General features: G+C 43.2%; 1 protein-coding gene across 1 annotated transcript; it reads right to left on the reverse strand.

Moving 5' to 3' along the window:
* Nucleotides 1–10,320: 10,320 nt before the first annotated feature.
* Nucleotides 10,321–17,690, reverse strand: LOC308135252 (charged multivesicular body protein 5). The gene is made up of 8 exons (XM_080503150.1): nt 17,536–17,690; nt 16,429–16,533; nt 16,295–16,341; nt 14,869–14,962; nt 14,638–14,709; nt 13,343–13,451; nt 11,514–11,629; nt 10,321–10,655 (listed from the first exon to the last, which is right to left on the reverse strand). The coding sequence occupies exons 1-8, from the start codon at nt 17,602–17,604 to the stop codon at nt 10,605–10,607; spliced, it is 663 nt and encodes a 220-aa protein (XP_080359276.1). The 5' UTR covers nt 17,605–17,690; the 3' UTR covers nt 10,321–10,604.
* Between the last annotated feature and the right edge of the window lie 5,215 nt (nt 17,691–22,905).

The following is a 22,905-nucleotide window of genomic DNA, read 5'->3' on the forward strand; positions in this document are numbered from 1 at the left end:
AAAGGCCGAGATCAGTGATGGCGTGAATGTCGGGGGGCAGTTTGTTCCACAGTCTGGGAGCAGCGACTGCAAAAGAGCGACACCCCACTGTTTGTATCTCCACCTTGGGATGTCTAAAAGACGCTGACCTGAAGAACCAGGGCCCTGCCAGGGTCACGTAGGGTTAAAATGTCAGACAGGTAAGAGGGACCAGGGCCCTCCAGGGTCACGGAGGGTTAAAATGTCAGACAGGTAAGAAGAACCAGGGCCCTCCAGGGTCACGGAGGGTTAAAATGTCAGACAGGTAAGAGGGACCAGGACATTGATGGCATTAAAAACAAACAGAAGTTTAAAATCTATTCTGAAATGAACTGGAAGCCAGTGGAGAGACGACGGCACAGGGGGAATGTGTTCAGTCTGGAGGAGTTTGTTAAAAACCTGGCAGCGGCATTCTGCACTAGTTGAAGACGTGTAATAGAAGACTGGCTGAGGCCCACATAAAGACTGGCTGAGGCCCACATAAAGACTGGCTGAGGCCCACATAAAGACTGGCTGAGGCCCACATAGAGGGAAGACTGGCTCAGGCCGACATAAAGACTGGCTGAGGCCCACATAAAGACTGACTGAGGCCCACATAAAGACTGACTGAGGCCCACATAAAGACTGACTGAGGCCCACATAAAGACTGGCTAAGGCCCACATAAAGACTGGCTGAGGCCCACATAAAGACTGGCTGAGGCCCACATAAAGACTGGCTGAGGCCCACATAAAGACTGGCTCAGGCCGACATAAAGACTGGCTGAGGCCCACATAAAGACTGACTGAGGCCCACATAAAGACTGACTGAGGCCCACATAAAGACTGACTGAGGCCCACATAAAGACTGGCTAAGGCCCACATAAAGACTGGCTGAGGCCCACATAAAGACTGGCTGAGGCCCACATAAAGACTGGCTCAGGCCGACATAAAGACTGGCTGAGGCCCACATAAAGACTGACTGAGGCCCACATAAAGACTGACTGAGGCCCACATAAAGACTGACTGAGGCCCACATAAAGACTGGCTAAGGCCCACATAAAGACTGGCTGAGGCCCACATAAAGACTGGCTGAGGCCCACATAAAGACTGGCTGAGGCCCACATAGAGGGAAGACTGGCTCAGGCCGACATAAAGACTGGCTGAGGCCCACATAAAGACTGACTGAGGCCCACATAAAGACTGACTGAGGCCCACATAAAGACTGACTGAGGCCCACATAACGACTGGCTGAGGCCCACATAAAGACTGACTGAGGCCCACATAAAGACTGGCTGAGGCCCACATAAAGACTGGCTGAGGCCCACATAAAGACTGGCTGAGGCCCACATAAAGACTTACTGAGGCCCACATAAAGACTGGCTGAGGCCCACATAAAGACTGGCTGAGGCCCACATAAAGACTGACTGAGGCCCACATAAAGACTGACTGAGGCCCACATAAAGACTGACTGAGGCCCACATAAAGACTGACTGAGGCCCACATAAAGACTGGCTGAGGCCGACATAGAGACTGGCTGAGGCCCACATAAAGACTTGCTGAGGCCCACATAAAGACTGGCTGAGGCCCACATAAAGACTGGCTGAGGCCCACATAAAGACTGGCTGAGGCCCACATAAAGACTGACTGAGGCCCACATAAAGACTGGCTGAGGCCCACATAAAGACTGACTGAGGCCCACATAAAGACTGACTGAGGCCCACATAAAGACTGACTGAGGCCCACATAAAGACTGACTGAGGCCCACATAGAGGGCATTACAGTAGTCCAGTCTGGAGCTAGTAAAAGAGGTATCGCCTTTTCAAGATCCTGTTGATTCAGGAACGGCTTCACTTTGTCCAGGAGACGAGCTGATAAAAACTGGCTTTGACCACAGAACTAATCTGTTTATCAAATTTAAGCCCGTTGTCAAACGTTACCCCAAGATTTGTAACAAGTGGTTTAAAATAGGGGGCCAGAGCACCAGAGTGTGTTTTAAAAACATTCGCCATCGGTGATGTGCCAAACAAGATGCATTCTGTTTTTGTGTCATTTAAATGCAGAAAGTTGTGTGCCAACCACTGCTTTACATCAGTAAAACAATCCATTAGCCTTGTAAGAGCAGTGCTTTCGTTGGGTCTTATGGGTAAATATATCTGCAGGTCATCAGCATAGAGGTGGAAGGACAGATTGTGTTTTCTTATAATTGATCCCAGAGGTAGCAGATACAAGGAAAACATGGCAGGGCCGAGAACAGATCCCTGTGGCACCCCACAAGGGAGAGATGCACGTGAAGAGCAGAGGTCACCAATCAGGACAGAGAAGCTCCTGTTTGCTAAGTATGACCTAAAGCATTGGAGGGCGGTGCCACGGATACCAGCATACTGCTCTGGGCGAGAGAGAAGGACTGCATGGTCGACTGTATCAAAGGCTGCTGTGAGGCCCAGCAGCACCAACACAGCGGGGTTCCCAGCATCCAAGGACAAGGCAATGTCGTTATGCACCTTAGTAGTGCTGACTCAGTGCTATGTCTGGATCTAAAACCAGACTGGAACTTGTCAATAGCACAATTTGTCTCTAAAAATGTCTGTAATTGTATAAAAACAAACATGAGATGAGCAAGCTGCTGTCATATGAGGACATAGTTGATGACTTTGCAAGTAAAAACATTTTGAAGACCATATACTGTGACCTTAAATCAAAAGAGTGGTTAATGATGAGACTAAACACATTAAGTGTGTCTGACTGATTTTAGTGTTGGTTGCTTTTCATTGTTGCACTTTAAATTTGATGTTGGTTTTATTTTATGATTTAAAGTAAACATTTCTTAAAAACACTGAGTATCTGCTTTATTTATTGAGGCATACCTCAGTTGATGATTGCTGTTTTTCTTGTATTATTGTTTTTTAATCAGTTTAACTTAAATGAGCTCAAAATGAGGCATTTAATTTTTAAATGTGAAGTCATCAAAATCCCATGTTTCAGGACTCCACTAAAATCTCTACATTGTGGGAGTGGGGGTAACAATAAGTGCTGAAGAAAGTGTGGACTTGTGGCTGAACAAACACATATTTTGGCTCTGCTCCATTGTCAATCAATCAATCAATTAACTTTATATAGCACTCTTTATACAACACAGTAATACAAAGTGTTTAACATGATTTAAAAACAGTGCAGAGATAAAATAGATAATTAAAAAGCAAATGAACACAGACTCACACATGCAGACACACACACATAAATGATGACATGCCTGGTGACATGAAGACATGGCAGGGCACCGAGGACGAAGGTTGGGCCGTCCACACTGGGGGCAGACCAACTTCTAACCACAGAGGGCGCCGCCCCACAGTTCCCCCAGTGAGCCGGGCAGACCAGTTTATCCCACCACATACGTGGGGGACCAGCCAGGTCCCGGGGCAGGAAACCCACGGGACGGCACCACCAGCGGGGAACCTGGCCCCCACCAGTGTAGTGACCCCTAGAGGAACCATTAGAGTTAAAAAATTCAGTTAAGAACCTAATAAAAGAACAAAATTAGATAATGGCTAAAGTAGATAAATAAATCGATACAATACATATCTGCATACGTACATAAATATGTAAAAACATACACATATATAAAAATCAGTTAAAAGCTTGATTAAAAAGGTGAGTTTTTAACCCTTTTTTAAAAACCTCAACGGACTCTGCAGGCCTGAGGTTCCCTGGCAGGCTTTTCCACAAACGGGGCCTGAATGCAGCCTCCCCGTGTGTCTTGGTTCTAGTAATTAAAAGGCCGGCGCCGGAGGACCTCAGGGTTGTGAGGGTCGATATGGTAAAAGCAGGTCAAATAAATAGGAGGGTGCAAAACCGTTAAGACACTTAAAAACTAATAAAACACTAATAGTAAAACACTTGTCCAACACTTTTGGACAAGTTAAAGTACGAGTAGAAAATCTACTTAAAATGAACCTTTCCCGGGACTTCCGGGTTATGGCTGCTTGGTCGAGGTCGCAGTGTGAGTGGCTCGCAACTAAATCCTTCAAATCGATCCTCAACTTTTGACCAACTATTTTTTTGACGCCTTCTCGTCTTTGATATTTTCTTGTTCATCATGCCACCACCTAAAAATGCCACACCAGGCCAGCAAAACACAAAAACAACTAGATCGAACAACGGCGCTAGTGTTGCTACAGCTAATGCTAACAAGGCTACGCTGCCGCCGCACCATGAGGACGCTGCTCCAGAGACAACTACTAACAGCGAAATCCTCAACGCTATTCGCTCATTACAAGCCGACATGGAGAAACACTCAGCTGATACACTGGAAGCTATCAGAAGTGTGAAAGGGGATGTGTAGGCACATTCACGGAGACTCGATGAGGCGGAAGAGCGAATATCACAAGCTGAAGATGATGTAACCTCTCTCCAAGGTCAAATTCAACAACTTGAGCAAACTGTTACAGATTTATCCAGCAAGATTACAAGTTATGAAGATGGAAACAGACGCTCAAACCTCCGTTTGGTGGGATTACCCGAAAAATCTGAAGGTAAAGACGTGTGTGGATTTCTGGAGAAATGGCTCACAGACGCGCTCGGTGGTTGTTTTACTTCGCCCCCCCATCATCGAGAGAGCGCACAGGATTGGAGCGCACAACCCTAAAGCTACAACGCCAAGGGTAGTGATCATGAAGTTCCTGAACTACCGGGATCGAGAGAACGCCATGACCGCTGCCAGAAAAATGAAGGAGATTTTCTACGAGGACCATCGGATCAGCCTGTTCCCTGACCTGTCGCCGGAGACCCGCCGTCAGCAGCGGCGCTTCGATGGAGTAAAATCCAAGCTGCACGCTCTGAATATCCGCTACGGGATGCTATACCCGGCCCAGCTGATGATCACACACAACGAAAGGCGTATCATCTTCAAGTGGGACGGAGAGGCTGAAGATTACATTAAGAAACTGAGACCACAACCAGCTGCTGACAACGATGACGACTGAGTTCAGAAACGGCGTTAGTTTTCTCTCTGTGAGACGCCGACTGTCACTGTGACAGTCTGCAATGCGATGTTCCTATAAGTAAGTGACGGGCTTGACTATGCATATTTTACGATATATATTTTATTTCACTACATTCAGGGGCATATAGGTTATTATAATATTCTATTTAAAAAAAAAAAATTTTTTTTTTTTTTTTTTTTGTAATTTATTCTATTTTTTTATTTTTATTTTATTTATTTAATTTGAACATTTATTTATCTTTATTATTATTATTATTATTATTTATTATTATTTTAATTTTTTTTGTTTGGTCAAAGTTCTCCTGTTGGGGGCCGGTATAGGCCACTGGTTTTCTTGCTGGTCTGTGCTGGTGTTCTCAACGGAGACTACTGTTATTGCGAACACATTTGTGGCCTTATGTGTACGTAGTTGTACGTTTTCCACATCGTGGTTGAAATGTCTAGTTTAACCCAAGTCCTTAGTCTAGAGGGGTTCACAGTCACATTTCGTTTGGGGAAATGTGCGGGGTTTTATTTTGGGAGATTCACTCAAGGTTGTTTGTATTTAAGGTTTCTACAAAACTCAGATGTGAAATTGAAAAGGGTACAGCCACTTTCTTTTGGCATAATCCAATAAAAAGTCAATTTTATTATGTCAGGTAGCTCTACTATAAATGTGTCCACTTGGAATGTACGCGGCCTAAATAAAATTGTTAAGCTTAAGCAAGTATTGGGCAGAATAAAGCAGATGAAGACCACAATATGCTTTTTACAAGAAACGCATTGGCTGGAGAAGGATATTAACTGGGTGAGGTCCAGATGGCCTGGACAGGTATTCTTCTCTAGTTTTTCCTCTCATTCTAGACGTGTCATTATACTGATCCATAAATCAATTCCGTTTCAATTACGAGATACATACTTGGATCCTTCTGGGAGGTTTATTATACTTAGTGGTACTATAATTTCAACTTTAGTCAATCTGGTTTGTTTATATGCCTCTAATGGGGATGATCCTGCTTTCTACCAACATTTATTTCTAACTATGTCATCTTATAGTGGCCAGTACATCATTGGAGGTGATTTTACCTGTGCGATTAATCCTACAATGGACAGATCAAATACCTCTGACACCTCCCACCAACAAGCAAGAAGAACTATTGGGAAATTCATGCGAGACCTTAATTTGGTGGAGGTTTGGAGACATCTTCACCCTGATAAAGCAGAGTTCTCATGTTTCTCCAGCACCTACAAAACGTACTCGCGTATAGATTTTTTTTTGGTCTCCTCCAGTCTTGTGTCTCTGGTTCAGAAATGTTGGTATGAAACTATTTTACTCTCTGATCATGCCCCAGTTATCTTATCCCTACTAATGCCCAATGTTTGCTCCCATCCACTCCCCTTTCGATTCCAAGCGAAATGGTTGAAATCTGCTGAGTTTGAAGAATTTCTAGAAGGAAAAATAACAGATTTATTTCTCTTTCAACACTAACCAAACCAGTGCTTCGATAAAATGGGAGACATTTAAGGCCTATATAAGGGGGGAAATAATAAGCTATACGAGAAGTAAATCTAAAATACATTTGAGTAAACTAAAGGACCTTGAAAAACAAATAAAAGAATTGCAGGACCACTTGTACCATCAGGATGACACTGAAAAATATAAGAAACTTCTATTATTAAAGTCTGAATATAATGAACTCAGCGCTAACACAATAGCTACAAACGTATTATGGCTGAAACAGTCCTATTACGATCAGGGTGAGAAGGTAGGGAAGCTCCTGGCCTGGAGGCTCAAAAAAATACAATCAGATAGAGCCTGTAACTCAATTACACTCCACGATGGAGAAAATGTTGTAGATCCAACACATGTAAACAATGCTTTTGCCAAATATTATGAACATTTGTATAAATCTGAATATCCTGAAAATTAAAATGCACAGAATCAGTTTCTAGACCAGCTACAATTTGCAATCCTACCTGAAGAGACAAAAAACAACCTTGTTGCAAAGCTGAGTGTAGAAGAAGTTAAAGAGGCACTTCGTCATATGAACCGTGGCAAGGCCCCAGGCCCTGACGGACTCCCGATTGACATTTACAAGAGATTCTCTGACAACTTATTGCCTCACCTGCTTGAAATGTTTAATGAGTCCTATGAAAGAGGTCTCCTACCACCATCTTTGAGAATGGCCTCCATTTCTGTCATTCTGAAACCAGGTAAAACTCCAACAGAAATGGGTTGATATCGCCCCATATCACTACTGTCCTGTGACACTCAGATATTGTGCAAGGCCTTGGCTCGTAGGGTTGAATCACACACTCCAAAATTAATTTCTAATGATCAAAATGGCTTTTTTTTGGGCCGCCAAGCCTTTCATAATGTTCGTCGACTTTTGAATATATTGTGTGAAAAACAATCTGCCACTGACTACGCCTTTCTGTCATTAGACGCTGAAAAGGCGTTTGACAGAATAGAATGGAGATACCTTTTTTTTTTTTTTTTTTTTTTTTGGAGATACCTTTTTGAGATCCTTAAAATATTTGGTCTGGGAGAACAATATTTGAAAGGGGTCCGATTATTATACACAGAACCGATTGCTAAAATTGTAACAAATAGTCAGTTGTCTACACCTAAACAACTTTGTAGATCCACTCAGCAGGGCTGTTGTTTCTTTTTGCTATTGAACCGCTTGCTATGGCTATACGCAACTCCCCCGAGCTGTCTGGGATAAAAATAGGACAAACTGAACATCGATTATCCCTTTTTGCAGATGATATTGTTTTATTTCTAACTAACTTGGAGAAGTCAGTTCATGCAGTGGGAAATATTTTGCAGACTTTTGGTTGTTTTTCTGGATACAAAGTCAACCAGAAGAAAAGCTCCCTTTTATTTCTGAACAAAAACAACCCCCCTATCCAAACACAATTTAATTGCACCTACGAAGGTTTTACCTATTTGGGAATCCAGGTTAACCCGGACATAAAGAAAATAGTCTCTATCAATTATGACCCTCTTGTTCAAAAGGTTTTAGAATCACTAGAAAGATGGGACACGATGCCAATCTCCATGATAGGTCGCATTAATATTCTAAAAATGTCGATTCTTCCAAAGTTTCTATATCTTTTTCAATCTATTCCCCGACATGTTCCGGCCTCTTTGTTTTCATCATTAAATAAAAATGTTACCAAATTCATATGGAATAATAAACGGCCCAGGTTACGTCTTTCTCATTGACGTTTCGACAGAGGGGGGGGAGTGCCCAACATGAAGCTGTACTACTGGGCAGCTCAATTATGTGCCGCTACTTTGTATTTTTCACGTGAGGATATTCCTTCTTGGATACAAATTGAAAACAACACAATAGAATTGCCATTAAAATCCTATATTTACTCAGCTGAAACTAAACTGCTAAAAAATAGAAAAAACCCAATTGTCAGAAACACTGTTTGGACATGGCACCAGGCACATGTTGCTTTGAAGGAGGAGTCTAGGCTTTCAACTCTGTCACCCATTTGGGGCAATGTTGCATTTAAACCTGCACGTGTGGATATGGGCTTTATGTGGATGAATAAAGGTGTGTGTAAAATAGGGGATTTGTACAATGATGGAGTTTTAATGTCTTTTGAACAGTTGACAAACAAATATGACTTGCCTAAGAAACATTTTTTTAAGTATCTTCAGGTCAGAAGTTTTGTTACTAATTTATTGAAGTCGACTGTCCACTATAGAGAATATGGCTGTTTACCATCATCACAGTCGGGGCTTACTTTCCAAATTGTATAATATTTTAAGTACAGCCTCAAAAGAAAGTAGTCTTTCAATATTTACAAGCCTGGAGATCCGATATGGAAACAGACATTTCAGTTGAGGAATGGAATAACTCTTGTCTACTCACACAGAAACAAACTATCAACACAAGATTCCGGCTAGCGCAGTACAAGTGGTTGTTTAGAACCTACATCACATCATTTCAACCCTAATATACCTGATGATTGTGTCAAATGTGGTAAAGAAAAGGGGAAACTTGATCATTGTATGTGGCAGTGTGAGGAACTTCACATCTTTTGGAAGCAAATCTGTGTGCTCATTTCTGATAAAATGCCCTTTGATGGTAAACTCTGTATATTGCACATTTTTCCAAAGAGCTTTAAATGTAATACAAAAAACAAGAAACTTGTCAATTTGTGTTTGGTGCAGACAAAATATGTTATTGCTTTGAAATGGAAGGACACAGAGAGACCTGGAGTGAAACTGGATTAACATGATGTCCAGTAACTTGGCCTTGGAGAAACTGACTGATATTGCCGAAGGCAGACTGGAGGACTTTAAAGACATTTGGTTGTACTTTCTACACCTTGTAAAAGACTTTGATCTGTAGAAAATAATTTTGTTGTAATTGAGTGAAGGGTGGGTTTTAGGGTGGGGGGAGGGATTTTATTTCATTTTGTTGTATTTGTGTGTGTGTGTTTCACATGTTTTGTTCTAAAACTGAAACATTTCAATAAACATATTTGTGAAAAAAAAAAAAAAAAGAACCTTCCCCGGGACCCTTGAACGTTTGTACTGGACATATTCCCGGATGATCTGTCTCATGATCAGAAGTTTCTGCTGCATCTTCTGTGAATGGCTGCAAGACAAATGCTAACTTATTGTTTGAAACCTGAACCAGTGACAGTCTCACACTGGAGGCAAACCATCAGACAGATCTCCTCAATGGAACGGTTGACAGCCGACTGCAGCTGAAGACACAACGCTGGCCAGTTTTAAGCCTTGTTAGATTGGTTACTTGTGCCTTTTTTCATTCATTTTTTCTTGATGTCTTGTTTTTTTCCAAGATTTTTATTGCAACCATATATATATATATATATATAATTAATGTTTACCTTTTCTACAGATAGTCTTATTATAATAGTGCTATATTATAGTGAAGAAGGGGTGAGATTTAATCAATTGCACTGATTCCCACTCCTTCAATAAAACCTGATTATATTTCCGCCGTTATTTATTCAGTTTGATTGGTTGAAAAAAAAGGGGAATTATTAACACCATGATGCCTTTTTTATATTTATGTTAGATACATATGCACCTGGAGCTGACTGCCTGTCACATTTCATAAGCGTGTGGAGTGTGAGCCTCCCCTGCTCCAGCACCGTGAAGGTTGGGGACAATGAGAGTCAAACAGGTTGGATGTATTTCAGTATATTGAAATACCACATGTGTGAACCAGTGAGCGCATTAATTCAATGGTTTTGTGACATTTGAATTCTTTAATTCATTTTAATACTTTTCATAGAATCAGTGTCCATTAAAAAAGGGAATACAAAAGGAATGGAGGCAATTTCAATAGTTGAAGTTTTAAATTAAAACAGTTTATTGTGCATGTGTGAAACAACCTTGGAGGAATTTGCACAGCATGAGTGGAAACGTGCAGAGATTCCACAGAACTAATAGAAAAGAGGAATAAATTAACACAAAGTGACACAGAGAGTAAATAATGGAAAGAGATTTAGTATGTTTGAAGGCCACATGTCAGCACGGCGGGAGCAATAATCCACAAACGGCTTGCAAATCCTCCGCAGCTCAAACAAGTACAAATGTTTCTCCACATAGAAAAGGTTTTCTGCTCCTCCTTTATGTGGCGGGAATCTGTGGCAGGCCGAACTCGTCCACCAACACGCCATCCTGGAAGCAAAGGAAAGATAAAACGCAATGGCCTCAAAACAAGTCCAAGCACAGTGAGACAAAACTTTAAATAGTTTTGATGCTTTTTCAAATGTTTTTTTTTAAACTCATTATTTGCTCATTCAATTTGATCACAATGTCATTGTACATAAAATGCTTAAATTCAGCTTCAGCCACAGTCCCTTAGTCACATGCTTTCTGTAATTAATCCTGATTAATTGCAATGTCATGCACAAATTAAATTATATATTTAATAGTGGTTTAATGTGCATTTTCAAAATTATATTAATGTGTAAAGTAGATGAATGTAGATAAGAGTCAATATTTGAAGTACATATTTTACAACTCCTGAATGCTGATTATAGAAATAAATCAGATTCCTAAATGGTACATATGTATATTATAGTAACATTGCAGTCTGGTTCAACATCGATAATCTGATAAAACATGTTCTGGCTTCAAAGTTTATTTATGAAATGTCAATTGTACTTCATGTGAATGGCACTTCTCTTCCTTGAGTAGTCCAATGCTTCACAGTGTTAATCACAATCACACACCAATGGAAGCGACGCTGGGTCCTTGCATTGGGAGCAGTTTGGGGTTCAGTGTCTGGCTAAAGGACGACCTGCTGGAGCTTGTTGGCTTCAACGTGTTTAGGAGGAAGTCTTCACTCCCATTAAACCACATTCTACTGATTAATGTGGTTTTACTTCTACACTTTATTTAAACAATGTTTTCTTGCACCTTTTGGCTCTTGACTGTGATGACATTGAAAGCACATTTAAAAAGCTGACTTTGTGGAGGTTGTTCTGACTTTTGATGGATCTTTGCACTGGAGCTGTGGAAGAGCTGGCTGACCTTGTTTGTTTTGGAGTCGCTGGGGATTCCTTCAGGGATGGCCGGAGCATCTGAGGCCTCATCCAGGTAGGAGCTGTCATCATCCAGCAGCAGTTCATCACCCAGAGCATCCAGCTCTGAAAGCACAGCGGTCCTCTCAGTGCTTCACTCACAAACACAACACACTGAATGTGTGTCTTGAACAAGCGAAACAAGCAGATGTGGACCAAAGTGGTGAGAAGCATGAAGGAGGAAGGATCAAGTTTCATCACCGTGCTTACACAAACTAAAAATGTTCTCCAGCACACATGTAAAGAGGTGATCATCTATCACAATGGATATTTTAATGATTGCAGGCATCCATTACAGAGTTTTACACTGGTATCTACTCATTATTTACAAAACCAGTATTAGGGGGCGGTAGTGAGCAGGTGTAAGATGTAGACCTGTTACTTGTGTGCTCCTCTCCATCACCCCCCTTCTGCATCAGAAGGGGGGTTGAGCCTACTACTAGACACTACTATTGGATTGGAACGCCTGGCCTCTTGGCCCTGGAATTCCTCTGTGGTTTAAAATGGACGAGACCAACTCTGTCGTAAATCCATCTCTGCCAGCAATGCTGTTTTCTAGGGTAAATGGGACTGAACATCAATTTGAAAGTCTATCAGAGTCTTAATTCAAATGAGAAGCTTCCTGAAGCTCCCAGAGACCTGAGATGTGAACAAACACCATTCATTTCCACCATCACAACAGGACAAATACACATGAGGTCTGGAGGAGGAAGGGCTTGTTTTGCAGTAATCATCTAAACAATCCTTCAATTCAGCAATTGAGAATGTTTTTGAACCCCCCCACCTCCAGACAGTTCAGGTCCTACACTGCACCCAGGACTGAAGAGATCAGGAATGCTTGGACGGAGGAAGTGGGTGTTCAGATATGTGACTCCAAATGGGACAGAATTGTGTCAACGATTCAGGCTGCAGACATCTGCTCATTCACTTTAAAGCTGTTCAGTGTTTGCATTACTCCCAACTTAGTTTCAATTTCACTTGTGACGGATGCAAAGTGTCAGAAGACACCCTCTCACACTCTTTCTAGTCTTGTCCCTATCTAGCTGGGCTTTAGACCAACATCTTTGACTTTTATTCCAAGGCCTATGAAAGCTTTCCAACCAGATGCAGAGCTTGCAATATTTAGTTGCTCCCTTTCATCTGATGGTCTCTCCAAACCTGCACAAAGATCTCTGGTATTAGACGTGATAATAACGAAGAGACTCATTTTGAGGGGATTGAAATCTCCCTGAGCCCCACCCTTTCAAAGATGGATAGCCGACATTCTTTCAACTAATGGGATAGAAAGACTTGGATTTGAAAGGACTAGTTCTAGAATAACTCTTCTCACGTACTGAGCAGGATTACTATTGCAAGAACACATCCTCAGTGAAACTAACCTGTCTCACGACGGTCATGAAGAGCAGGATCATTGAAAATTCATTTGACATTGTGACCCTATGAAATGCAGTAATACAGATTACTTGTACCATTGCATCTATATATCTAACTTCCAGATGTTTAACCAGACATGTCTGAGTCTTTGTTGTTGTTTGCTTTGTTTTTGTTACTATGTTGAAAACTTTATAAATACAGGATTATTAAAAAAAACAAAACAAGAATTGAGCCCCAAACAAGCGAACAAAAGAAAAATGTGTGATGAAGACGCCTCATGGACCAAACCCCCTGCTGTGATCATAGTTACCATGACAACCAGGAACCCGACCCTCTGTGACGCTACAGGCTTCCAGCTGGAGGAGCTTCCTGCCTGTGAAGAGTGTGAGGGAAAGTGCGACGTACCTGCTTCAAGATCATCTTCATCAATCTCTGGAGTGCCGTAGCTGCGGCTCAGAGCCTCCTGCACCTCGTTGGCGTCTTCCATCATGTCCTCCAGCTGGTCCTGTAAATCCTGAGGGTTGGGAACATCAAACACAGGCTCACTTTAAAGTCTGAACTCAAGTAAACTACATACTCATGACTACGAATGACGATCTACTTGTTCTCAATCAACCATTTGATTAAACATTGATTCTAGTGTCACAGCTATGAGCTGAGTTTTTCTTTTTTGTTTTAGGCGACATTGCCTCCTCTCAAAGCCTGCCTGCTTGTAGGCTTCAGCGGTAACAAACTGCTGCTTCCTCTGCTCTCCACGGACCCATTGGGACACCTTGTGGTGCAAAGTGGTATTGCAAGACAGGCATTCTCAGCCTTGCGCCACGCTGCCCCTCCTTCTCTGGACCACAGAGAGACGCTGAGCAGAGCAGAGCAGGAAAATGCTGCAGGGCTGCAGCCAGGTTGTCCTTCAACCATCATCAATCACTTTCTGCTTGTTGTCCCCCAGAGTTCTTTCTCTGAGGTTCCTCCTTCACTCTGAATGAACAATGTTTCCTCAAACTACTTTCTTCTTACAAGTACGTCAAACTGTGACTCTCCACTCAGAAGAACGTTCTCATGCTGTGAACTCATGGTCGGCCTTCATTGTGTTGCTTAAATAGGCCCATTGGGGCCTGAGAGCTTAAGCTGCTGTTGCACCACAGTGCATGGCGGAGCGGGGCAGAGCGGGAGGTTACAGTATGACAAAGCGCACCCAGGACCCACTCTGTCTCTGGTCCCACAACAGGAAGTACGGCCAAAATATAGGCGGGGTTGATAACGACTCGGAGACACTCCAGTGAAGAACATGTCGGTGGCCGTCGAGCGGCTCTCTTGTGACTCAGGTTATGAAATAAGTTGAGTTCATATATTGATGAAATAAGTAAATATTGCGGGCAGGTCGCGAGTGACGATCATCACGACCAACCGGTCGATGGCGGTGTCATCGCTCCTCCACAGACTCATTCTTCGGTGCTTGGTGCCTCAGTGGAGGGGTAGCGGAAAATCATACCCAGCGGTGGCGGGTTCTTTCCATAACATCCACAACTTTTTATGTTGGACCGCGCGAAAACCCGTCCCGCCTCACGATGCTCCGTGACAGGAAGTGCACTGGAACTGCGCCTTTAGAGGAGTTGATTTGGAATCGGGAGTTCCTGAGCAAGACCCTTGACCTCCATCAGCTCCACGTCCTGCAAAATGATAGGAGCAGGAAAGAAACGTACATCAATCTGATCCAGTTTGACGTCCTTGTAAGCTTTCTTCATCTCCTTGGCTCCAATCTTCATGGCCTCCACCTGGGAACACAGAGCAGCAGAGGGTTGGTCCGGTCACTGACAGCAAGTGTGTTCTTGGTAAGAACATGACATGCAGCAAGTATAAAATCACACGTGTGTGAATAAGAATGAGTTGTTTCTTGAAAAGGGTCTTGGGGTCCCGTAGGCTCAGGGACTTACTGTGGTCTTGGTGTCCTTCAGGGTCTGGATGGTGTAGTTGGCCTGCTCCATGTTGAAGGACTGCTGAGCCAACTGCTCCCGCTGGCCTTCATACCTACAGAGAAACTCTTTACTCTCAATCCACAGCTGACGTCACCCTCAGGGACTCAAGTAAACACTTGAAAAAAATAAATAAATAAATAAAACAGCAACCAAGTTTCAGTTCCAGTTATCAGAATTGATCAAAATAGAAGATATCAGTTTTGGGAGGTGTTTTCGGCTACTCTATAGTTCTAAGTCACTACAGAGTAGATCCACGGTTTGAATTCATATTAAAACCTTTTGATCTGCAGGTTAGTTGGAAATTAATTCTGATTCAGTTAGTCTTTTATGTCAAAGTTAGTATATTTAATAACGTCCATATTTCTCCCGATGACTTTGTCAAACTACTGCTGGAAGGTGACATCTGTGCAGGGTTTCATTAGTTTGCTTCACACTGCGACGTCATATGAAAAACAGCTCAAAGTGTTTCCATGTTCAAATATGTGCATGATGCAACCAAACAGCAATTTGAAGGTCTTTTTGAAAATGACACTCAGGAAATTCTCAGTAGTGCTTAAAATGCAGCAGATATATTCTCCAACTTGAGGGATTTTTTTTTACAATGAAAATAAATATTCATGTAAATTGTATTTGTTTTTTTAATCAGACTCAAATGGCTTGTCAGTTTTTTCACAGCTCAAGAAAACCATTAAAATGAAAATAAGGTTTTGGAATATTTTACAATAGAAAGGTTACATATTCAAATGTGTCAGTATTTCAAGAAATATCTTATATTTACTTTAGAGTTCACAGGGAATGTTTTACTCAACATTTATTGATTGAGAAATTGAAAATACTGCTGCTGACATTTTAACTAGACCAGATTCAAACTAACTAACACTTGGAGAGGTTTTTTTTTTTTTTAGAAAAGCCCCTTATACTTTTTTAACAACAGTACTTTTGTTTGTACATGAGTATAGTAAAAGTATAGTAGTGTTTACTCTCCCTGTGGCCATCAGTACAGCCGATAACATGAGTATCTGTGGATCAGGACTTAACAGAGACTTAATCTTTGTCATGGATGATACAGGTAGAAGTGTTTAGTCTCCTGGCTCTGAAAGGTTGAGAATATATAACAAAACCACTAGTTTGCCTAAGAAGAAATCCATGTGTTATTTCTTCTCATTCATAAAACTCTGTCACATAATAGTCTTACCTTGAAGATAAACACTGTTGAATTTAGTATTTGTGGATGCACTGGAGAACTGACTGTTAATTCAGAGGACAAACTCATATCTGCCTTTGACTGCAATTACAAACGTTTTGAAGTCTGCTTCTGCAGGTTAAAATATTGTTGGAAATCATTTAAATTAATGTTTTATGTTTGTGTGTTTGCAGGACTCACATTTTCTTCTGCTTCAGAACTCTCATGGCCTTCTGTTTCACCATGTTCTGCATTTCAAAAGAAAGAAATGACACCGCCTGTCATTATTCTGAAAGCTTTAGAATAGTGAAAGCAAACAGGGGAAGGTCTGGTACCTTCGAAGGTCCGTCTCTCATCTTCTTCATCTGGTCCTTATACTTCACCAACTCCGCGTCCAACCTGCCGATCTTCTTCTCGATGGACTCGGCTCGAGCGTCCACCTGAGACAGAAGGTCATCACAGAGGGTTAGCCGTCTGCAACACGTCACTGTTCAGTGGCCGTCGAAGCCAAACAGGACGCAACGAGCCCCGCAATGACCTGAGAGCGGCTGTGCTCCACAAAAACATGAAAATCACAAGGACAAACATGTTCAAAATAGTCCAGGTTGTTCTGACCAACAGAAATACAGATTATACAGGGTCACCATGTGGAGATATATTTCTGAATGAAAAGACTTATGTCTAAATTAAAGTCTCTTCTACAATCAGTGATTCAAAAATAATGCTAAAAATGTAGAGAAAATAAAATGCAACTACTCAATAGCAAATCTAAGATCCACATAAATAATCCACTGGCTTCAGCGCATTTCTTCTCTTGGTCATTTCAAGTGTATTTGAACTGTTTTGAAGCAAAAAAAACCCTATGAAAAACAAACAAACACTCATCATTAAGTGTTGATGCACAAACAGTAGTGGTATAAATGTGTTGCACATAGAGGGCATATAACGATATCAACTGCACAAACACGTTTTACCTTCAGTAGTAGATGAAACATTATATCGTATACAGTAGTTACCAAGGTACATTCATTTAAAAGCATTTGATGAAGCCATAGGTTTGTATTTCCTCATACTCCAGTACCTATAGATCTTTATGTCACTGTGTAGTAATGACATTTATTCATTCATATATAAAATCCCGATGGAATAAGTTTAGAACAAACTTTGTGATTCACAGTAACAGTGTAACATTAAAACAGCCTCAGATGAAACAGAGAGCAGCTCAGCTCTGCTTTACCAAAACACTGAAAAACATGATTTTAAAACGTGTTGTCAATGAAGGATCAGTTTGGGCTTTGAGAGAATGTTAATTAGAATATTGCAGTGAAACGTGCTTTTAGTGATGAGATGAGACTTTAATGAGGGTTAGGGTTGTGTTCTGGCCTTTGTGAGCATGTAGCCGAGCAGCTAATAGCTAAACAACAACAACAAACTGGACTCACGTTCCCGATACAGTCCGAGAGGTTCGGAGGAGGAGCTTTAGGCTTCCCGCGGCCGAATATTCGGTTCATTTTCTATACCTGCACAGCCCCACACCGGCCGAAGCTCATGAAAACAACAAAACACTGCCCAGTTAAAGAGATTGTTCACTGGAGCCTCCCGGAAGTAACGGTCCCGACGTAGCGGACGTGACATAGACATACAGCAGTAGAATCAGGCACATACGACCAGAACCACGGTGTTATGTCAATAAACTCATACGTTCATATTCATATGTGAGTACGAAGAATGAGGGACACTTTAAAAGGGATGTGGTTGTATACATACAAACATAGTTGTTAACTGAAATCATTCACTTAAGCACACACACACACACACACACACACACACACACACACACACACAGACACACACTCCACAAAATAAGTAGCGCCAATAAACCTTTAAAAGTTACTGGCCACAAAATTTCTAAGATAAGAAAATCTCCATTTGACATAATTACATGTCTGCTGTCTGTAACAAACCAGAAATGCGCTGTAAAGTAATTGACTTCTAATTATTTGAATTGTGTTTATCTCTTTTCGTCTACGAATGTGTGTCCTCATCCATGATGGCGCAACACATAGCATACTATTTTTTTTTAGATCTATGATTCAACTTTGCTCACTGAAGACTTCCGTAAGTAACTGTCTGCCAGATGTTTCAAGACTATAATTGGTCGAGACTTTGAAGACCGAGCGTTCAGATCCCTGGGATCTATATCTATCTATCTATCTATCTATCTATCTATCTATCTATCTATCTATCTATATATATATATATATATATATTATTAGAGCCCGATCTCAGGACTATTTTTATTGTTTGTATTTACATTGGCTGTTAATAGAAAGTTCCAGTCAAACAATGTGAAGTCATCAGAGGAAAATCTAGAAGTTTAGGAATCTCCCCATTATAGTTTGACAAACTAAGGGCCGCCAAACACCATCTGGCCTCGGGCCCCGACAAAGCTAGACACGGCCTTGGCCATTCCCTTTGACCTGCACTCAGCAATGTCTCAACTTGTTTCACTTGGATGTCAGGAACATGACGGTGTCGTAGCTTAGTTTGGCCACCTGAAAGCGATGACTCTCCAGGGAAAAGGAACAAAGCTGAGGACTCAGACGACCTCCATAAGCTTTTTCCAGGGAAATGTAACTTCAACTGTGGGAGCTCTTCAGCAGTGTCCCTTTGCTTCAGAGGACATTTTCCATTGTCCCCTCCAGTTTTCCTGGATTGAGGAGACCTTGGTGTGACTCTCCTGAGGCAGGGCAACATTTCAGAGGGTCTTTCACATCAGGCCCAACTCTATAGACACTGGAATTTCCCCTTTGAGGACTAATAAATAAATTCTATTATCCTAAATGCTTGATCATCATAAGTGTGTGATTCCTTCGCTTTAATCAGTCAGAAATGGAGATCCTAGCCAACGCTTTCTAGTTCCCCCAGTTCCGTGGAGCCGTTCCTGGTTCCTGAAAGGAGGTTCTATCATGTGCGTCTGGACTTGGTGGGTCCGCTGCCTCCCTCCCAAGGCTTCACTCACCTCCTCACCATGGTGGACAGGACCACGAGGTGGCCAGAGGTGGTCCCGCTGTCTTCAACGACATTGGCTGAGGTGGCTCGCGCTTTCATATCCACCTGGGTGGCACGGTTCGGCACGCCATTAGACGTCACTTGGGACAAAGGCTCCCAGTTCACCTCTGAGCTGTGGACAGAGGTGGCTAAAGGCCTGGGAGTGCAGCTGCACTGGACCACGGAGTTCAACCCACAGGCCAATGGACTGTGTGAGCGTTTCCATCGCACAATGACGGCCACACTCACAGACAGCAACTGGGTCGAACGACTGCTGTGGGTCATGTTGGGCCTGCGTTCGGCTCCGAAGGAAGATCTCCAGTCATCGTCTGCGGAGCTGGTGTTGGGTAGCCACTACAGGTCCCCGGAGAGTTCCTACCAGAGCCATTGGAACCCTGGGTGGTCGCAGCTGGATGGCCAGTTTTCAACGAGGCAGTCCACACATTGGACCCAGTTCCAATTCATCACTGCCTTCCCCGGTCATACGTTCCAAAGAACCTCATGGCAGCCAAATATGTCTTCATTCGACATGACGCTCACTGTTCCCCACTTCATCCGCCGTATGACGGTCCCTTTCACGTCCTGGAGGTGGGGACAAAGAACTTTGTGGTGGACATGGGGGGTAAACCGGCCCGGGTTTTAATGGACCGCCTGAAACCTGCCGCCTTGAGATTCTTTTTTTATCTCTGTAGTCTCTGTAGCCATGACAGATGCATTGGGTTGGATGTATTTAATGAGGGTCCAAGCCATTCACCACAAAATCAACAAAATGCTCATCCACACTTTTCTGTGTCACGCAAGGCGTAGCCCACTGTTTCAGCTGCTTGGCCATTCGGATCTTCGTCATGCTTCCATTTAGCCAGCTTGGTGTACCTCTCCAGGTATTTCTTGTGCTTTCTCAAGATGGACAAATGTAGGAGAGCCATTATAAGTCAAGTGCTACAAATGTGAGTCGGAGCAGCATTGCCTTCACTCTACAATGTTAGCCTTATGTCATTACAAGGGGTGCAGACCTCAATTTTGATCTGGTTCTCAAGGAGCACCAGAAGTTGTTTCTTGGTGGCGCTCATTTTGTCTGAGTCATGGGTGAGATATTTTTTCTCATCAAATAAGACTCAATACAAAATCTTGCTTTGCATTCTGCCATGAGTTTTCCCCTCCATTTTCTACCATGTGGTTTCCGGCGCCGTCTGTGACGTGCTTACAGCACCGCCATCTCGGGACGGTCTCCCGCTCATGCTAAATGATAGATTCCAGGCTAGAAAATCCACAAAAACATCCGTAGCTCACTTGCTAGTCCATGTAGCAACATAAATAAGACCTAATTTTAAAACTGAGTTATTACTTGTGCTATGAATGTTTTTGTGAATTTTCTAACCTGGAATCTGTTTAGCACGAGCAGGAGACCGTCCCAAGATAGCGGCGCTGTAGGCACATCACAGGCAGCACTGCATGGTAGAAATCCCATGGTAGAAACCACATGGTAGAAAATTGAAGGAAAACTCATGGCGAATACAAAGCTTTTGTCTCTGTAAAAGTAAAAAGTCGTCAGAGAAATAAATACTTCTAAAAGTACAAGTACCTGAAAAATCTACTTAAGTACAGTAGCGGAGTATTTGTACTTTGTTACTTGCCATCTCTGATTTTTGCCTTGTTGCTACAACAGCAAGTTAAATGACAGACAGATTTGTGGTCAGTGTTGCACACAGGCCTCTGGCGCCGTCTGCTGGATAGCCGCCAAAATCTATACTAAAAAAATTATACATTGGAGTCCACTGTATTTGAAATCAGAGCGTCACGTTAACTTGATAGCAGCAATGTGGAATTATGATGGCTGCCCCTGTTTCAGAAACTCAGCGCTGACCTCTGCACCTTTTGTTTGCAGTTTTTATCTTGTTGTTCGTAATGACATTGTTTTGTTTTGTTATGACATAAGCAAATAAACTAACTTGATCATTAGTATGAATAGTTCAACTTCCTAGTTCTGGAAAAGTGTTTGTCAGCCTGGACCGAGGAAGAGGAGCTCCTGGAACAATAATGTCCATGAGTAGATTCAGGTGTGCCTCATTCTCCTGGAGGAGCCAGCCACGCCCCCCGTCACACACGCCCTGCACAGAAACAATAAAAGGGAGGGGGAACAGACAACAACAAAAAACAGATCCCTAACAGTACCCCCCCCCCCTCGAGGTGCGCCAGCCGGCGACCGACCGGGCTTGTCAGGGTGCAAGGAATAAAAGTCACTGAGGAGAGTGGGGTCCAGAATCAGAGAGCGAGAAATCCAGGAGCGATCCTCAGGACCATAGCCTTCCCAATCCACTAAATATTGGAAGCCACGGCCCCGCCGACGCACATCCAAAATACGGCGCACCGTAAAGGCCTGGTGACCGTCAACAAGCCGGGGGGGCGGAGGGGGCTCGGCCGGAGGGCTCAAAGGGCTTGTTGTGACTGGCTTCAGCAGAGAAACATGAAATGCTGGATGGACATTCAAACACGGGGGCAACTTCAGTCTAACAATTGATGGATTGAGGACACGGTCTATTTCATAGGGCCCAATGTACCTGGGAGACAGTTTACGGGAGTCCGTTTGCAGTGGCAGATCGCGGGTTGAAAGCCAAACTCTCTCACCAGCCTTGTAGTTGGGGGCAGGTGATCGACGGCGGTCAGCCAGTCTCCGGTTCCGAGTCGCAGTCCTAGCCAGAGCTGCCTGAACCTCATGCCAGACACGCCGGGCTCTGCGAAGGTGTTCCTGAATAGAAGGAACCGCCACCAATGTCTCCTGGGAGGGAAAAAGGGGAGGCTGGAAACCATTAGCGGCCTGGAAAGGTGACATACCCGTGGCTGTGGAGACTAGTGAGTTGTGGGAGTATTCAATCAACGCAAGATGGGTGGACCAGGAAACCGGATAGCGGGCAGTAACGCAGCGTAGAGCGGCTTCCAGGTCTTGGTTGGCGCGCTCCGTCTGGCCATTGGTTTGCGGGTGGTATCCAGAAGACAAGCTGGCAGAGGCCCTGATAGCCTGACAAAAAGCTTTCCAAACGCGTGAGGTAAACTGGGGTCCTCTATCTGACACTATGTCTTGCCGTATACCGTGTAATCTGAAAACGTGCTGAACCAGCAGGTTTGCAGTCTCCAGCGAAGAAGGCAGTTTAGGTACCGGAACATAATGTGCAGTCTTAGAGAAACGATCCACAATAGTCATTATGACGGTGTTACCTTCTGATGGAGGGAGGCCTGTCACGAAGTCCACAGATATGTGAGACCATGGACGGTGAGGAATAGGGAGTGGACGCAAAAGACCAGCAGGGGCACGATGAGAGGCCTTACTACGAGCACAGACTGAGCAGGCAGAGACAAATTCCTTAATGTCAGAGAGCATGGAGGGCCACCAGAAGCGCTGTCGTACTAGAAATGCAGTGCAGTGGTAACCAGGATGGCATGCCAACTTGGAATCATGGCCCCACTGAAGCACTGAAGATCGGGCTGAAGGAGGAACGAACAGAAGACCAGGTGGGCATTGCTCAGGTGTGGGATGACCGGGCTGGGCCTCCTGAACCACTCTTTCCACATCCCAGCAGGCTGCTCCGATGATGCAGGAAGAGGGTAGTATGGTCTCCACTGAATCCTTCTCCAAGGGGGTAGCAAACTGGCGAGATAGGGCATCGGGCTTAGCATTTCTGGATCCAGGACGATAGGTGAGAGTGAAGTTAAACCTTCCCAAAAAAAGTGCCCATCGAGCCTGATGAGCATTCAGCCTGCGGGCA

This window comes from Blennius ocellaris (assembly GCF_963422515.1).
Source record: "Blennius ocellaris genome assembly, chromosome: 10".
NCBI classification, from domain to species: Eukaryota; Metazoa; Chordata; class Actinopteri; order Blenniiformes; family Blenniidae; genus Blennius; species Blennius ocellaris.